The following is a 16623-nucleotide window of genomic DNA, read 5'->3' on the forward strand; positions in this document are numbered from 1 at the left end:
CCCCTTTTCTCCGCCTTCCCCATGAAAATTCTTTGCTGTTGGTTTAGTTTTCTTTTTTTTGTTTTGTTTTGTTTTGTTTTGTTGTCATTGTTGATTTTTTTTTCCCCCAAATGGAGCATTGTATATTTAAAGAACTGTCAGTTCACCTCGCTTCCAGACCGCTGTCCTGGCCCTGGCTAGGATCCCTGCCTGCTGTGGCCCCCTCCCCAGCCCCACCAGCCACCGCCACTGCCACCGGGACAGACGTCACCACGCACGTTACCCACCGTTGTAACACAGTTGTTAAAACACACCAGATTCCGAGTTTCCTGCCTGGTTTTTATCTTTAAGCAATACTCACTACACATTTTACGGTAGCTTTTTATAGCTTTACATACATACGGTAGCTCTGTTGTTTCGTTTTGGTTTTGTTGTTTTGGTTTTTTTTTTTTTCCAGTAAACAAGAAATACTCATAATCTTACTGGTGGGAAAAAAAAAAGCAGTTTGTGAAAAACTGACAATGGAAGAAGAGCTTAATGCTCTGTTTAGCATTTTGTACTTAAAAAAAAAAATCTCACATTTTATTAAAAAGTGAAGATTGCTGTATACTATTTATTCAACTTATAATTTATGTTACTCTTTGATCTTTGTCTTTTCTCATGACAAAGCATTTATTTAATAAAGTTATGCATTCAGTTAGCTCGTGCCTGACCCTCGTGGAGCATCTGTGTGCCAGGGCCTGCCAGTGAGCTGCTCCAACCCCGAGCATCCCATGGCCGCCTGTGTTGGGTCCCTTGGGGGGCTCAGCCAGCTCCACAAGGCTGCTCAGGGAGGTACAGGGCATGGGGTAAAACGGTGGCAGTGCTTTAGGGGAGCTTTTGATACTAGGACAATCTGCTAGGTGGCTGGTAAAAGTTGCAAGTTTAACTTTACAGCTTCCTGCAAGCAGAGCTACAATTTTTAATCTTTTTTTTAGAATTTTCTTTGCATGGATATGGCAGTGGGGCACAGCACACACATTCAACCAGTTTATCAGGGCAAAGTACCTAGCAACCAGTGACGTTAAGCCCCTAAATGCCATCTCAAACTGAGCTCCACAGCTTGGGAGCACACGTGCTCTTTGAGTCTCAGACCTCTTGGGGCCGCTGGAAGATTTGCCCCAATGTCCCAGCGGCAGGAACATCCCTGGAGCTGCTCAGCCCAGCCAGGCCGTGTCCTCAAACACTCTGCGGTAGCTCGTGGTGGGTCATCCCACTGCCCTCCCCGGTGCTGGATCTGACCCTGCCCCACCGCCCAGGCAGCCATCACCCTTCATTCTCCCACTCCCCGCGATCTCCCTCCTCCTGTGCCCTTCTTCCCCTCCATTCACCTGCCAGCATCACCCCGTGCACCCAGAGCGGGGCGGGAGGCAAAATCATCCCCTTTGCCCCCGCACTGAGGACCGCGGGTTGCCAGGGCTGTGCTGACAGTGCATCCCGCAGCCATCTTGCAGCACATGGAGACGGCACAGCCACCGTGTCCCTGACGGACACCCTGTCCCCGATGGACCCCCCGTCCCCCCCGGACACCCCACACGGCCGGGCCCGACTCCCTCAGGCAGCACCGGGGGCCGGAGCCGCGCGGTGCCACAGGCGCCACCAGGCGGCGCCACGCCCCGCCCGCGTTACCCTCAGGGCCGGGCCCGGCCGCGGTGCTGCCGCTTGCAGCCGCAGAGGCCCTGAAATGGAGCTTTCCGTGCAAAAAGTTATCGCTGCCTTCAGCTACGGGCTGATAATCACATCCCTAGGGACAGCTGGAGCTGTATACACGTGTATAAGTAGCTACAGCTGTGCACAGATACGGTCATACAGTTTTACACTAAGGATGTTCTTTATATTAAATATCATTGTACTCTTGTGCAAGTTTTTATACTAAAAATACTAGGAAGAAATTCTTCTCTGTGAGGATGATGAGGCATTGGAACAGGTTGGGCAGAGAAGTTGTGGATACCCCAGCTGTGGGAGTGTTCAAGGCCAGGTTGGCTGGGGCCTGGAGCAGCCTGGTCTAGTGGAAGGTGTCACACACTGTCACACACAGCTCGTGTTTGTTCCCCTCTAGCCCCTAAACGGGCAGCACCTGGCTTGGAGCACCCTTGTGTCCCACCCCGCTAGTCAGCATTCCCCCCCATGGCAGCACCTGAGCCACCTCCAGCTAACCCCAGAGGCACAGAACGGGACAGTAGTTTTGCTACTTTTCCCATGTTCTTCAGTCTACATCCCACCCTCCCATCATGCCTGACCTCCTTCCCCTCCCCTGCAGCCCCCTGCACTCACTGCCTCCTGCCCACATAGAGTTTCCTGGTGCTCCTCAGCACTGGCAAGTCCCTCAACATGTGTCAGTCTGAAATTCATGGCAGGGCATAGAAAAAAACAGAAGGGGAAGAAGCCCAGTGGTGCTGCCTCCCTTTGGGGAGTCCAAAGGGAAAACAACAGCCAGCTGGATGCAGGATGTTAGGGCCAGCAAAGAGCCTCTCCTTCAGTGCTGCAATTTTAATTGAATGTAGTGTGGGGTGGGTTTTTTTTATTATTATTTTTATTATTATTTGCCTCTCTATGATGACCAAACACCAAGTTCTGCTGTCACACTCCCTCTGGCATCACTTCGCACCTTGGCAGAGGGTGCAGGACGTCTCTCCACAGCCACGTGAGTGGAGCAGCTCAGCCCACTCTGGTCACACACAGAGCCTGTACCTCCCTGCACTTCCCAACAGATTCACAAGGACCCATGTGTATAGCAGGAATATAGCCAGGCAAAGGAGGAGTGACACCAGTTCCTCCCTGCCCACATAACCAGGGCCAGTAACAATAAAAGCTCATCTCCCATTACTGCCTGTCGGCCATGGACAAAGGATGAACAGGGACAAATCTGCATGTGATGCATCAGGCAAAGAAAGCCCCTAAGTGCAGTGTGAAGGGGAAAGACAACAGTTTTGTGGCATCCTATTTAATTTATTCCAACTTTATGTAGCTCAGCTTTCTTAAAAGGGAAGAAGGCAAACAAATAAGAAAACTTCCCTATTCCTAAACAAAACAAAGTATAAACTGCAGATGAGAGCCAGCGTGTGCAAGTTTTATATGAAAAAGCAGAACACCCTCAGATGTTAACAGAAAACAGCATCATTTTTACAGTCACTTGGTTTTGCATGGAGGTGTGTTTTCTTCTTTCATTTGCTCCCATTCATTCACATCCACATATGCCCATCCCCAACTTTCCAAAGGGGCTTCTTCCCTAGTCTCCTCCACTGCCATGTCCAAACCCCTGCAAAGGCACAAGGGCCCTAATTTAAGAAAGCCCACCTGTACCCTTCACACTTCAGATCTGAAATGTAGGTCCAAGAAGGGGACAAGAAACAACAAAACATTTAAGAAAAGCCCAAGATGTTTACTCCAAGGAGAGGGTTTTTGCAATTGCTCTAACAAGGACATCCATATTTAAAAAAAAAAAGGAAGAAAATAATAAAACCTCCTTGCTTAGGCAATGGGGAAGTTATTTATTCTCAGCATCAGTGTGTTCTGTACAGAAAGAAATCAACAGGTGAATTAAAAGCAGAGACACATCTCTCCCCAGTATGTCCAGCACAGAACCTCTCAGAGCACCTGGAATCACTTGGATTTCATCTATACAAATGTGTATGTGGGCAGAGAAGTGTGAGAGTGTGTGAGTGTGTGTGTGTCTGTGTGTGTGTGTTTGTATGTGTGTGTGTGAGTGAGGGCCTTTACAAAGCAAGATATATACTGTAATTTACTTACAAAAAGAAAAAGTTATGTGCTGAATAACAGATGCTCATTTCAGTCCCAAGCAAAAATGGAGGGACAAGGGCAGCTGCTTGGGAACACAGGTTTTAGATGTTTTGTTTTGTTTTTTTCCTATCTAGAAATAAAGAAAAAATGAATGAGAGAAAGAGAGACATTCCCTGGCTTGTTATCCTAAATCTACAAACGCATCCTTCCACCCAGCCTCAGCAAGTTCATTTTAGGTCCCTCGGCATAAGCTGATCCTAAGAAATACTGTGCAAAAGCCCTTCAAATCCCTTGGAAAAACAAGCATTTAGCTTTGCTATCACCCAAAGGCCCCATGCTCCCACACCAGTGGCTGAAGCTGGGCCCCTGTGGAGTTGTCTGTGCCCCAGCACAAGCAAAGGAAGCACCCAAGAGTGTTGTTAGGGGACAAGGTGGCAGCTGTCTCATCTTTAGCCCTTTCCCTCACTGCTGCTTCCTTGGGGAACACATCCCAACTGAGGTGATATATTCAAGCTGGGAATCCAAGGTCTTTCTTCCTTTCCTCCCTCCCACACCACATCCCATGCCAGGACTGATGGCTGGGCTGGGGCACAAGAGACTGACTGGCAGGACATAAGAGGCAGGTGACAGTATTTACAGTCTTTGGTCTTGGGGAAGAGAGAAAAAGAGGGGAAAAGGCTGGGCTCTTTCAGTTTTTTTACCCTCTCCCACTCATAGCAAGGGTTTTTGTCCCTTGGGAGGGGTCAGGGAGCACATGGCACTCTGTGCTGGAGGGTGCAGAAAGATGCCGCAAAGCAGCAGGGAGGGCAGGGCTGCAGGGCGAGGAGCAAAAAAGACCAGTTCTCTGGTTTATGTTGGGTGAAAGACCAAGAAAGCAGTCCCTTCTCCTTGCAAACCCCTCACCACCTTCCCCTCCCCTTATCCCTCCCCTCCCCAGGAACCAGGCAGCTGAGGAAGGAGGGCAGCACCCAGTCTCTTCCAGAGCCTAAAGAGACACGCTGAAACCCATGTAAAATCCAGCACTGGGGCCACAGTGAGCCACCTCCAGCCAGCAAGGTCACATCTGTCTACTGGGTCCGCAGGGCGTGCGCTCCCCGGTCCTCCTGCTCATGGGCTGTGTAGAAGAGGTGGCACTCGGGGTCCCCGCGGATGGTGGGTGCGCCCTGGATCACCTTCCCATGGATGGGGTCCACGCACCAGCACTCGCCACGCTGCCCATTCACCGACATCTTGCACTGCATGGAGAGAGACAGGACAGGTGTCAGAGTCAAGAGAAGGACCGAACAAACCACTTCCCAGGTCACCAGTCCAAAGCCCCAGCACTGGCGGAGCTGGCATTTCTCTGGTGATCTGGCACTAGTTTAGATTCAGGCAAAATCCATGGGATGCTGTACTCAAACCCCCCAGGGCCTATGCTGCCCCAGCAGTGTTACTCCAGCAGTCCAGGGTGAGGGCTGAACCTCTTTCCCCAAGGGCTGTGCCAGGGACCAAGAAGCCAATTTTAATGAACCAAAAGGACAAGTGTCCCTGAAATGCATCACCCTTTGCCAACTGTGAATGAAAGCATCCAAAGAGACAAAGATCCCTTGGGAAAGAGGGATGAGACAGACTGACAGAGGAGCTGTATAAGATTCTTCTCACCTGCAGATTAGGCTAAACAAACATCAGATCAAGGCCCCCACAGCCAGACCAAACAGAGATTCACTTATCCCAGAACAGAGGCAGGGACCATTGTGCATCTGGACCTGGCCTCTGTCCTCCCAGTCTTGTAGAGAAAGTTTCTTGGTCTAATAGTTATTGTCCTCCTCCTGCCCTGCAGTGGTGCAGGCACTTTGAACCTGATGTTCATCGCTCCAGCCCCAGCAGACACATTTCTGAACAGGTTGCAGTGGGAGATGCAGAGGTTACTCCAAGCAGGCCAGTGCAGACTGACTTGTTCCTCAGGCACAAGGAGCAGCAGAGGCTGTTTCTTCTTCTGTGGCACACAAAGCATCACCAGTGTCCAGGCTCATTCCCCAGACATGGCTCATCTTACAGGCAATTTGCTACCTCTGCTCCATCCAACCCTTCCAAGTGTGCCCATGCTGGGGGATCCAGCCAGCCCATGGGGCTCTTCAGGGGTGAATGGGTGAGGGCCCAAGTGGGACAAAGACAGGAGAACAGACAGAGGAAGATTCTCTCAGAGCATCCTATTTTATTTTTTTTAGTGCTTCTGATGAGGGGGTAGAAGTAGCCCTGAGTAAAAGGCCTAGCCATGAAAACAGCACGGGTCCCTTCCAAAGGCTCAGCTATAAGAAATCCTCATATACAGGTACTACTCACAGATTACTCCAGTCAACCCTGCATCAGCTGTTTTTCCCAGCAGTTTTTTCCCATTCTTCAGTCACTGACACCTTGTGGTTTTGCATGAATGAAGCCAGGAAGTCAGAATTCAGACACAGAAGTTTTCTGAGTTCTTCTGGGTCCCATAAATACCTTCAAAAGCATGCTGCACTCCAACCCCCACCCTGCCTGGAAGGAATCCCTCCTGGAGCTGGGGGACCAGCCTTGACTTGTGGAGGAAAACCAGTAAAGTACAGTACAAACCCTCCTGACTCCCAGAAGCGCCTTCTGCTTTGTCTGCAAGACTGGTCAGTATTCATTCCCTCTCTGCTTTCCTCCTGCAGCAGGGCCCAGACAGTACAAGATCTGGCTCAAAGTTCAAGAAAATAGACCTGGACAGATAAGCAGCTCTTGTGGGGAAGAAGAACTAACTGTTTCTCCATCTCTGGACTGCCCACAGCCGTGTGTGGATGTGGATTTCATCTCCACTTGCAAACTAGTGGCTGCAGATGCACAGGGGTGTAACTAAACCTGTCCATGCCACGTGCAGCATTTTCTATTTACCCCACACCTCACATCATGCATAGGTTATCAGCCCAGCCCTGAACTATGCATGTTCTGTGTCTGCACATGGTGGGGACAGACAGTGAGCCAAGGGCTGCTGCTGGAAGCACAGACAGCCCCAGAGCCCTCACTGTCCCCTCTTACCTGTTTGAGATTGTACAAGCCATGCTTGTCACAGTTGGGGATGTGAAGGGAGTAGAGGTGCTCCAGGGGCCCTCGCTCATCTGGCAGCCGCATGGTGGAGATACGTTCCAGGACCTGATCCAGCTCCTGCTGACAAGGGGTCTGAAAAGCAGGAAAAAATGTATTATCAGGACAATGGTACCATTCAGCATCAACACTGTGGACAATGGGAACACCAGTAGGGATGAACACATGTGCATCCCTAAATACACAGGTTTGCCCCAGGTCCTGCTCCAGAGTTCACCTCCAGTCACCCAAAATCAGAGTTGTGCATAGACATGCACGTCTCCCATGTACCTGATGTGGTCAAGAGCCAACATAATACCAGGTCCCAAGTCCTGGATACAGAGGAGAAACCTCAGAGAGGCTACCATGGCTCCCACTGGTGGTGGCAAGTGCCATGAAGCAGGGCTAGTCCGGATAGATCAGGAGCGTTTCCAAAAGCATAGCCCAGAGCACACACCTGTGATGCAGTTTTGGCCCAGAAGTACAACTCAAAAGCATGTGAGACTCCATGGGAGTGGAGAGGAAGACCTGGGAATGGGAGTACCCCAAGCCAGCCTCTGGAGGCATCCTTCTTGCTCCACAGCAGCTCCCAGACAGGGCTTCCACCCAAGGCAGTGTGGTTGAAATATGCCTGATGTGAGGCAAGCTACGTCCACACCTCTCTGCTTTTGCAGTGGGTGAGGGTTTTTTTTGCAAAGGAGCAGCAGTAGTGTGTGAGCTCTCAAAATTGATGGTGCCTGCATCTAATTTCGAACTTCTGTTTTGCCTAGTCTTTGGAAGGCATGAGGATTCTTTTAAAGCTCCTTTCTGTCCCTGTGCTCCCCAGATATTAATATTCTGTATGTTTACAGGGATGTGTATTGTGGACTCTTTGGGGTGGGTTCCAATCTCCATCCCCATTCCCATCCCATCTAGTTGCCTTGATCAAGCTTCCCACTAGAGGGAAGCCACGGCCAAGAACTGGATAACAGACAGGGATAGGCAAGTAGACTGGGAGGTCTTAGAGCACTCTCCCTGCTACAGGACAGTCACACAGGTCATCCTCGGGGCTTGTGGCCTTCTTTAACCTAGAAGGGCTGCCCTGCAGCAGGCAGATAGCCCTGCTTCTAGCCCCTCAAATCCCCTTTGGCCGTGCCTGATTAGGAAAAAAGGGTGTGAGAAAGCCAGTCCATGGGCAAAGGGCATGCCTGCACTCCTGCAGAGGTGGATGTTGAGCCAGCAGAAGCCCCCCCTTCTAGAGGTGAAGCTGCAATGAAAAAAATGCCTCCTGACCAGCATATCAAAGTTCATCAGATGGTGTGTTCAGCCCCAGCATCAGGCCAAAAATGTTTGCTTCTCCTCTTCTGCTTCTCCCCACTCTTTTCTTTCAATTTATTTTTTCTGTTTTTAAGACAGTTTACTGCAGATTCCACTTAGGATTTGCATTCAGCATTTCCCAGTGAGCCCACAGCTGCCCCCCTTAGCTCCCCACAGCCCTGCCCTCTCACCCTGCCCGTCGACAGCCGTGACTTTTTGGAGTCCTCGTGGTTGTGATGGGCCTTGCTGACTTTGCCCATCTGCCGCTGCTGCTCGTTCACCTTCTCCCTCATCACTGCCAGCTCCTTCATGCCCGTCTTCATGGGCTTCCTCCCTCCAGCTCCACTCAGGATCCCCACGGTGCCATCCACGTGGTTCTCAGCAAGAATGCTCTCAGCGCGGTCATCACCATTATCTGCAGGAGACAGGGCAGACAAGGAAAGTGTCCAGCTCAGTCAGGCACTGCCTTACATGTTCAGCCTGCCCTGGATCATTTTCAGACTTGGCTGGTTACCAAGCCATAAAATCTTTGCATGCAAAAATTTTAAATTGCATTATCCCTTTCATCTGGAAGGTGAGAATAGATTCTTTCATTCTGGAGTTATTACCACTCTAAAAGACAGTTTAGAGAGCAGGGAAATCGCTGCTGGAGAAGTTCTTTCTGGCTTTTCTGTGACCTTCTAAATTACTTCCCAAGAATGCAATTTTCCCGTTAGAAGTCCAGTCAGATTAGAGATGCCAAGTGTACTTCAGCTCCAACACTTAAAACCACAGTGATTAGTAACAATACCTTGAGTCCATCTGTCATCCCCCAGAGTATCTCCAGGAATACTTACTCAACATTCATGTGCTAAAATAAATTCTCAGCTCTGCTTTCAAAAATACCTCACCTCTGTACTGAGGCCATGTGGCCACCCTAACATCCTTTGGAGATCCTGCCATTTCAGAGATCATCATCTTTGCCATACCATCTTTCCCACTGTCTCTCATACACTGTGTTACTCATTTAGCTTCTACCTACTACTGCATTTGCTGACAGTGGAACAGTCACAACTCTGCCACTGCTGAACTCCACAAGATCCCGGCCAGTTCAGCCATTTCAAAATCAGCTAGGGGAAATATGGGGATTTCTGGACTTTTTCCATCTCCTTTGCTCTGTGCTTTATGCATTTTCCCAATTCACCAGGAATTTGTGAGAGCAAACCTTGCCACAGCAGGACACCATGGTCACAATGCTGCAGCCACCAGCCTCTTTGGACTTTGCAGCGGCAATGAGGACAGATCTCAATTCCTCTTGTTTGCTCCATACACCTAGGAGGTGACAGCTGATCACTCCTTTTTGCCTGCTCTGATCTGGCTGAGCAAGCACATCTAATACTATAGCTAAATATAATATTGAAGCTGAGCCTGAATTAAGATGGGACTTGAAGCAAGACCTCCAAAGGTCCCTTCCAGCCCAAATTAGGATTGAACCCACATATGCACATCACCTCCCAGTGCAATAACCCAGGCCAGGCTTTGTATGTCTCTGTATGTATATCTCTACACAAAACCTCTTCAGCAGCTCCACAGGTACCATACCAGGGGACAGACCAGGCTGTTCTGGTGATGGTGACTAACAGGAAGTATCTTTCAGTATTGCCAAGGAAGAACCCAACTTCCCAGCATCAGAATTCTCTCTGGCACCTCCAATTTCAGCTTTCCAGCATTATGGAACTCAGGCACTTATCTAGAGGTAAAGAAATCATATCAAACTGTGCATGATCGAGGGCAAGCAATGCTTTAGCTCATGTAACAGTGCTTAATTTATGGATCTCTCCTGCTTCTCAGAGGACCAAGCATACAGAGCATTTACAGATGTTAACAGTTCCTTTTTTCAGAATCTGCATGATGTTGTTTATCCCTATTGTCAGCATAGCCCTACTGTCATGACAGAGTGAAAAATCATAATAGAAAGTGTTTTATTTCTGCCACAGCATTCTAAGCTCTTTTCAGGTATTACAACCCCAAGCTCACAAAGAATAAACGGCAAGAAGAGTTTTGTCTGAATTTACTCAGCAAACATGCAGCTGCCTGATGCCAGGATGGCCCAGGTGGGCTGGATCAAGGAGCCATCCAGCCCAGCCTGCCTTTCATGAGAGACCATCAGCAGCTGCTTGAGAGCAGAAGAACCATTCCCAATCTGTGCTGCAGACCAGCAGTAAGAGCACTTTCATGGCTGAAGACTGCATCTGACCCACAGGATTGAAAAGCCACCAAAAGACCCATCCCTCAGTGGATTTGTCCAGTATCTTTTTGAACTTCTTCACGATTTCCAGAAATACTAAATGCATTTGGTCTGCAGGTTTTTAGCTGCTTAGGTAGCAACTGAAAAGCAAACAAGGGGCAAAACCAATCTGGCAAAGCCCATTACTTTCCTCAGTTCTGGTTCCAGATGAGAACTGAGACCAGGTTTGATAGCCAGATGGGCAAGCTCAAAGTCTAGGCTGCTGTCTGGTGATTGCCATCTGGCCATCATCCTAGGAGTCAGACAAGCAATATTTTGAGCAGGAATATTCTGTTTATACACCAGTCTCCCCATTAATTAGAAACACATAGTGAGAAGAGAGAAGGCCATGAGGCCGCCTTTAGAGAGAATCAACTACAAAAGCACCATGAAGAGATGGGCAAGGCTGGAGAGGCAAGGCTGACTTAGGAGAGTTTTAGCCTTCTGACCTCTTTTGTGCTCCTCTCCTTGGTGCCCCCATGTTGTCAACAACAGCAGAACAAGGGCAGCAGCAGGGCTGCAGACACACTGTACTCCTCTGCTTCATTCAGAAAAAGAAGGTACAAACTGAGAGAAAAGCAGCAAACTGGAAGTGATGTCTTCCCCCATCCATTCTCACTCCTTCCTGCCTCCAACTAAAACATATAGACATCTGCCCAAATAAGCACTGTACTAGTAAATGCAGGCGAGCTGGTAAGCCTCTTGTCGGCTGATTCATTCACAAAACCTGCTTCTGATAATATTTTTGTTCATTTTTCTCACTTTCCAATGCTAACAAGTATCAGCCCAAAGAAAACCACTGATGGGAGTGGAGTGTGCAAGTCAATGTGCGTGAACACACCCAGGGACAGGAGAGATTGGTCTTGGCTCCCCAGGCACCATCACAGGAGCAAGACTGGATCAGCAGCCAGGAAGGTCTAGCTGCTATTGACTGTAAGCTCTCCTCTCTGAGGCCAAGTCAGCCACGGTGAGCCATGCCTTTGACCCTGCTGCCAAGCTGGACTGGTCCACCTGGGGCTGATGGCAGAGCCCCATTGCAGCTTTTCCCTCTCCCAAATCTGGTGCTGCTCTTAAGAGAAGCTATCCTGACTTGGAGCTTCCAGAGGTGGCTTCATCACAGGGGAAGGGCGATGAGACCGAAGAGTTTGGCCCCATGTGCAGAGCACCAGCATTACTTTCAGGACAAGCTGCATGCACAGGAGAAGGCTGAGCACCAGGTGTGATGGACCGCATTTGAAAGAGCAAAAGGGCCGGGGAGCAACAAGAAGAGTGGAGAGATAAAGACTCGGGGTCAGCACAGAGCATGACACAGGCCAAATAACCCCTCTTACAGCCAGATAATGCTTTTTAATGCTGCCCAAAAGCTGCAAGTCGTGCTTGTTTATTACAATCCATGAACTAATGAAGCCACCTACCACCCCTACTAGCATGGGATGGGCAGGTATGTAATAGCCTCAAGATACAGAGCCCTAATCTGTCACCCTGACCAACGCCTTTTTGCTGACCAATTTCAATTCACACTAAATATATCTGTAAGGGAGTGGAGCCAAACTCCAAAACAATTGTTTTATAGTTCTTTCTTACGGCATGTGGAAAACATCTCCTGTGTTATTTCAGATCAAAAGGTAGAGAGCTTTGTGCAGGGTGGGACAAGCGTGGCAGGAATCAAAGCAGATAGCTGAAGTTCTCCTGAATGCTGATGCAGAGTCCATGAAACACCTCTCTACTTGCCAAGAAAACAATTTCTTTATGGCCTTTTTCAAGGAAAATTCCCATTTGCTTCAATGGGGCGAGGACTTGGCTGAAGAAAAAGCCTGTTCAAATGGCCATCAGTTAACGTCTGTAGGGAGCTGCACTGTCTCGCCAACATTCTCAAAAGCAACTACCAATTTCCAGTGCTAAAATTTTCGGGAATCTGGTTTGAGACCTCTAGGCACCTTTACTGAGACAGCTGAGAAACAGAGGGGCTGAAAAACAACCTGTCACTTCCAGAGCTACAAGAAAAAATGTACCACACAAAAAAAGGCAGCTGCCTCAGGTTAAAAATATATTTTTATCCCTTTGAAGAGCCCTGAAGTGTATCTGGGCAGCAGAACAGGATGGAGCCAGTAGCACTCACTTAGCACAGGAGAGCCAGGCTCTATCACGGGGAGCACACACCATGCCAAGGACCGCAGCTGCCCTCGCCAGTGCCGCTCCTGCTCTCTCTGCAGTTGCTTTCCTTCATCAACAGCTTGCCCAGAGGGTTTCACGTGCATTTGCTTATCTGCCCAGGGTGTTTGTACAGTGTTTAAATGCTGATTAAGGTCCCAGACCCACAGAAAGTTTCACCCAAGTAGCCTTCAACACCCTGCCTGAAACCCCACTATCAGGGGGTCCCAGCTGTGTCCTGGGCTGGACAGGGCTTACATCTCCCTCCTGCAGCAATCACAGTCTCCACTGGCCAGCACTTTCCTTCTGAAGACTCCTAAGGCCTTTGCAGTTCATTAATTACCCTGAAGACAGAAAGGTGCTCATCCTGAATTGCACATGGTTAAAGAAAACAAAAAAAAAAGGCACAGAAATATTTGAGAGTGCTGCCCAAAGTCATGCATGGAATATATGGGCAAATCCAGAAGCTCAAGTCCTGGCCTGGCACTGCACCATGTACAAGAGTAAGCACACTTGGGATTGCAGGAATGCATCATCCATGAAGAGATAGATTTTCCACCCTGAGCAGTGTCATCTGTCTTATCTAGGTTTGGCGGGTTTTTTGCATCTTTTAGCTTTTTGTGTCTGCAAGTTCTATCATTTCAACATAATGTAAATGCCTTATTGCTTGCCACTTTTTATTTTAAGGAGCAGAACTGCCTGTCCCAGGCTGCCAAGAAGCCAGTGCTTGTCCTGTGCAGCCTGAGAGTAGACAGAGCCTTTAAGCCTGAGCTTTCATACGCACAACAGCCCCACTGGAAGAATTACTTCTAAGAAGGTAGGTAAGGAGCAGACAAAGCCCAACCACAGCCCCAGTGACCTCTGCCTCATCAATCTGCAAAGTACTTCAAGAAGAGCCGTGGGCAAAGGTGCAACAGCTCTGGTGTGTGTGTTATGACTTGGAACTCAGAAACCTCAGAAAAACTTTGCCAACAAGGATTATATTGGCATTGCGATTTCCTCACAGCAGGAGCTGCCAAGAACAAAGCCCACACCTACGCCCAGGACCTCTGGCCCACACCCTACCCCCAAAAAGGACCCAGGGTTTGCTGATTAGCACTGCCAACCTGTAAAGCACTGAGCCGTGGCACAGCATCCATCCACACTCAGCTGGCAGCAGAGGGAAAATGTGGGAGCACCAGTACACGGTCTGGCCCTATCATCATCATCAAGCCAGTCTGGATGCAGCTGTCCAGAGGAAGATGAAACGAAAGCACCCACTCAAGTTTCACTCTTCACTTTGCAAAAAAGTGCATCTGGAAATGCGACCGAGAGAGCGTAAACAATGGGCTGTGTAGGAGAGGGAGCAATGAGAGAAGGGCACACATCAGAGAAGCAGCATCACCTGTCCTGGAACAGCATCTCTCACAGAGGGCAACCATGGATGCTCAGGGGAGGGGCAGAAAAGAAGACAATTACCAAGTAATTCTTCCTCTGCTCTCCTCCTGGCCATCAGCAGCTCAGAAACCAAGGCTATTTCATCTAGACTAGGTTTAACAGCCATTGACAGACCTAAGAGGGAAAAGCTGTGCATGACCCATTCTGGATTCAAGTACTGGGACACCCTCATATTGCTTGCTGTCCCCTCTCCTCAGCCAGCAGCCTGTTCTGCTTAGCCTCATCCAGTTCTGCACAGGGAACATGTCATGTTTAAGCTGTTGATTTGATTTCAAAGGACTTCCAGAGGTCCTCTGTGCCACCCAGCTTTGCAAGGACTGGCCTGAAGATCAGCATCCCAATCTCTGAGAAACACAGGCTACCATCATGGGACACTGATCACTTCAGAGCATCTCTCCATCTGCTCAAGAGCTCCCCAGGACTCTCTGCCTGCCTGCACTCCCAGGGTTATTTCATCACACCAACTTGCTCAGTATCAGTGAGGAATTGCACACCACAGCCAGAAAATTCCCACATTAGTCTCCAAGAGCTTGCTTTACCTCTGTGATAAGCTGTCCACAAAGCACTCTCACATCTCCTGGGGCCAAAAGCCCTAAGGGCTCTGCAAATACCTTTTTTTTTTTTGCCATGAGATCTTTTCAGCCCATCTCTACTAGCAGGGAAGGCAGGACTGGGGAGGGAACAGGGAACGGCATGTTCTGGCCAGGGGTTGCTTAGCAAGCTCCTCTCCCTACCCTGAGCAGCTGGCACTGAGGGGTGATCCAAGGGGCACCCAGTGCTTTCCTTTGACTCCGGCATCCTACAGGAAATGCTTTATGCTCCTCCAAAATGCCAGGGACACTGACTCTGGGCAGCACAGCTTTCAGCAGCTTGCTTTGCTCTCTTTTCTCTGCCTATTCCTGGTGGCTGGAGAGCTCAACTTTCCCTCCTCCACGCACTTAGGTCCAGAGTCAGAGGAAAACTGTGCAGTGCCCCGTAGCACACCTGTGCACCTCTGCACACAAAGCCCTCCAGGACCATGGGACAAGCAATGCTGACATGAAGCTGATGTCAGATGAGGACAGAAGAGGGACCAAATGTCCCTTCCCCCAGGCTTTACTTCAAACAGTCTTTTTTTCCTTTTTTTTTAAACCATGTTTGTAGACTGGTTTCCCAAGGATACAGCACTTGTGCAATTACCCAGCCTACCTCTGTGTTTCTGCATGTATGTTTGTATGACTGCCTGTCTCCCTATTAGTTCTCCTCCTCCTCCACCTCTCAATATATCTACAAACACGTCAGCAAATGCCAACTGCATCTCAAACAGGAACATAATTCACAAAAATAGTAAGTTTCCACCATTTCATGGAAATGTGCAACCGGGCTCAAGAGAGACAAAATAGGAGGGTTTGTTTTGTTAGTTTTCTTTCCAAATTATTTGACTGAAGGGCCGTGTAGCACATTATCAGTGCACTCTGTGCAGACCCAGCAAAGCACAAACCACTGCCGGGGAAGGTCTGCTCCAGCCCTCCTCCTGCCAGCAGTGAGCCTGCACGTATTATTTGCAAGATCCTGTTCTCTCCCGCACCAGCTGCTCACTGTGTGCCAAGAATGGTGAGAACGCTGTTCAGGACCCTCAAAAATGCAGGAAAATGCTTCAAGTCCCTTCATTTACCAAGCTTCCACTTACAGTCTTGCTTTTCTTTCACAGTTTCTCCCGAGCATGGAGCTAGTGTGCATCCCAGTGCACACCTACAGCAGAGACTCTGGACTTAGCGAAAAGCTGAGGCTGAGGAGCCAGAGGGTCTGTCTCATGGCTGATGACAGTGTCTTTGTGCAGGTACTTAACCTCAACATGTGTGAAGGCAGCATGCTCAGGGGAAAGACCTTTAACGGGTTTGGAAGGTTTTGCTGAGTGAGGCTCTCCAAGCTCCCTGCCACCATAAAAGCATTCCCCCTTGTTAGTGAACCGTATCTCAGCCTTTTCAACACAGTTCTACAATTAGCCCTCTGCAAAGCTCCAGTCTTCCCAGCAGAACCAAATGAATTAACTTGAAAACACTTCCCAGCTTAAATTAATTGCACTGCAGCTTCCCAATTTGACATTGACCCTGTCTGTAAAATCCCCAGAGTAGTTACTACTTAGTCATTAGGGGCTTCTGCCTGAATGAAAGAAGCCATTAATCCTACCAGACCAAGTCTCTGCTCTCCTTCCCTGCTCACTCACGTGCATCTGTGCGGTCTTCAGGCACCCCAAAAAGCCAGAACCGATTTCTAGTATAAGATCAGCACCTAAATCCTTGGTTCCTATGAATTTCCAGATTAAAAGTGAATCACAAAACTACCTTATTCATTTCCTATAGGTTTAACTGCTGTGTTTGAATTACATGTCTTTCCACAATGGAAACATGGGCTCATCTCTAACCCCAAGTCCAAATCTGTCAGGGCTTTTGCACCCCACAGTCCAGAGTATGCAACCACTGGAGACTTTTCCTTACCACAGCCTCCATGAGGGTGCCTGCATGTTCATTAATATCTAGATGATGTCTGTTTGGCATTGGGCTGCTGCACCTCTCTTTCCTGCAGAAGAGCCAGATGCTGCCAGAATGACAGGAGCTGTGAATCCCAACAAGGCTGATTCCCAGGTACACACTCTGCAG

General features: G+C 49.0%; 1 protein-coding gene across 1 annotated transcript in view; it reads right to left on the bottom strand.

Annotated features, from left to right (window-relative positions):
• Window positions 1-2946: 2946 nt before the first annotated feature.
• The window catches only part of IGFBP2 (insulin like growth factor binding protein 2), a 56315-nt gene continuing 42638 nt past the window's right edge, over window positions 2947-16623 (bottom strand). The window contains 3 exon segments of the mRNA XM_030952765.1: window positions 2947-4994; window positions 6790-6930; window positions 8322-8545. Coding sequence (XP_030808625.1) covers window positions 4827-4994; window positions 6790-6930; window positions 8322-8545 — 533 coding nt within the window. The 3' untranslated portion in view covers window positions 2947-4826.

This window comes from Camarhynchus parvulus, chromosome 7 (assembly GCF_901933205.1).
Source record: "Camarhynchus parvulus chromosome 7, STF_HiC, whole genome shotgun sequence".
Classification (NCBI taxonomy): Eukaryota; Metazoa; Chordata; class Aves; order Passeriformes; family Thraupidae; genus Camarhynchus; species Camarhynchus parvulus.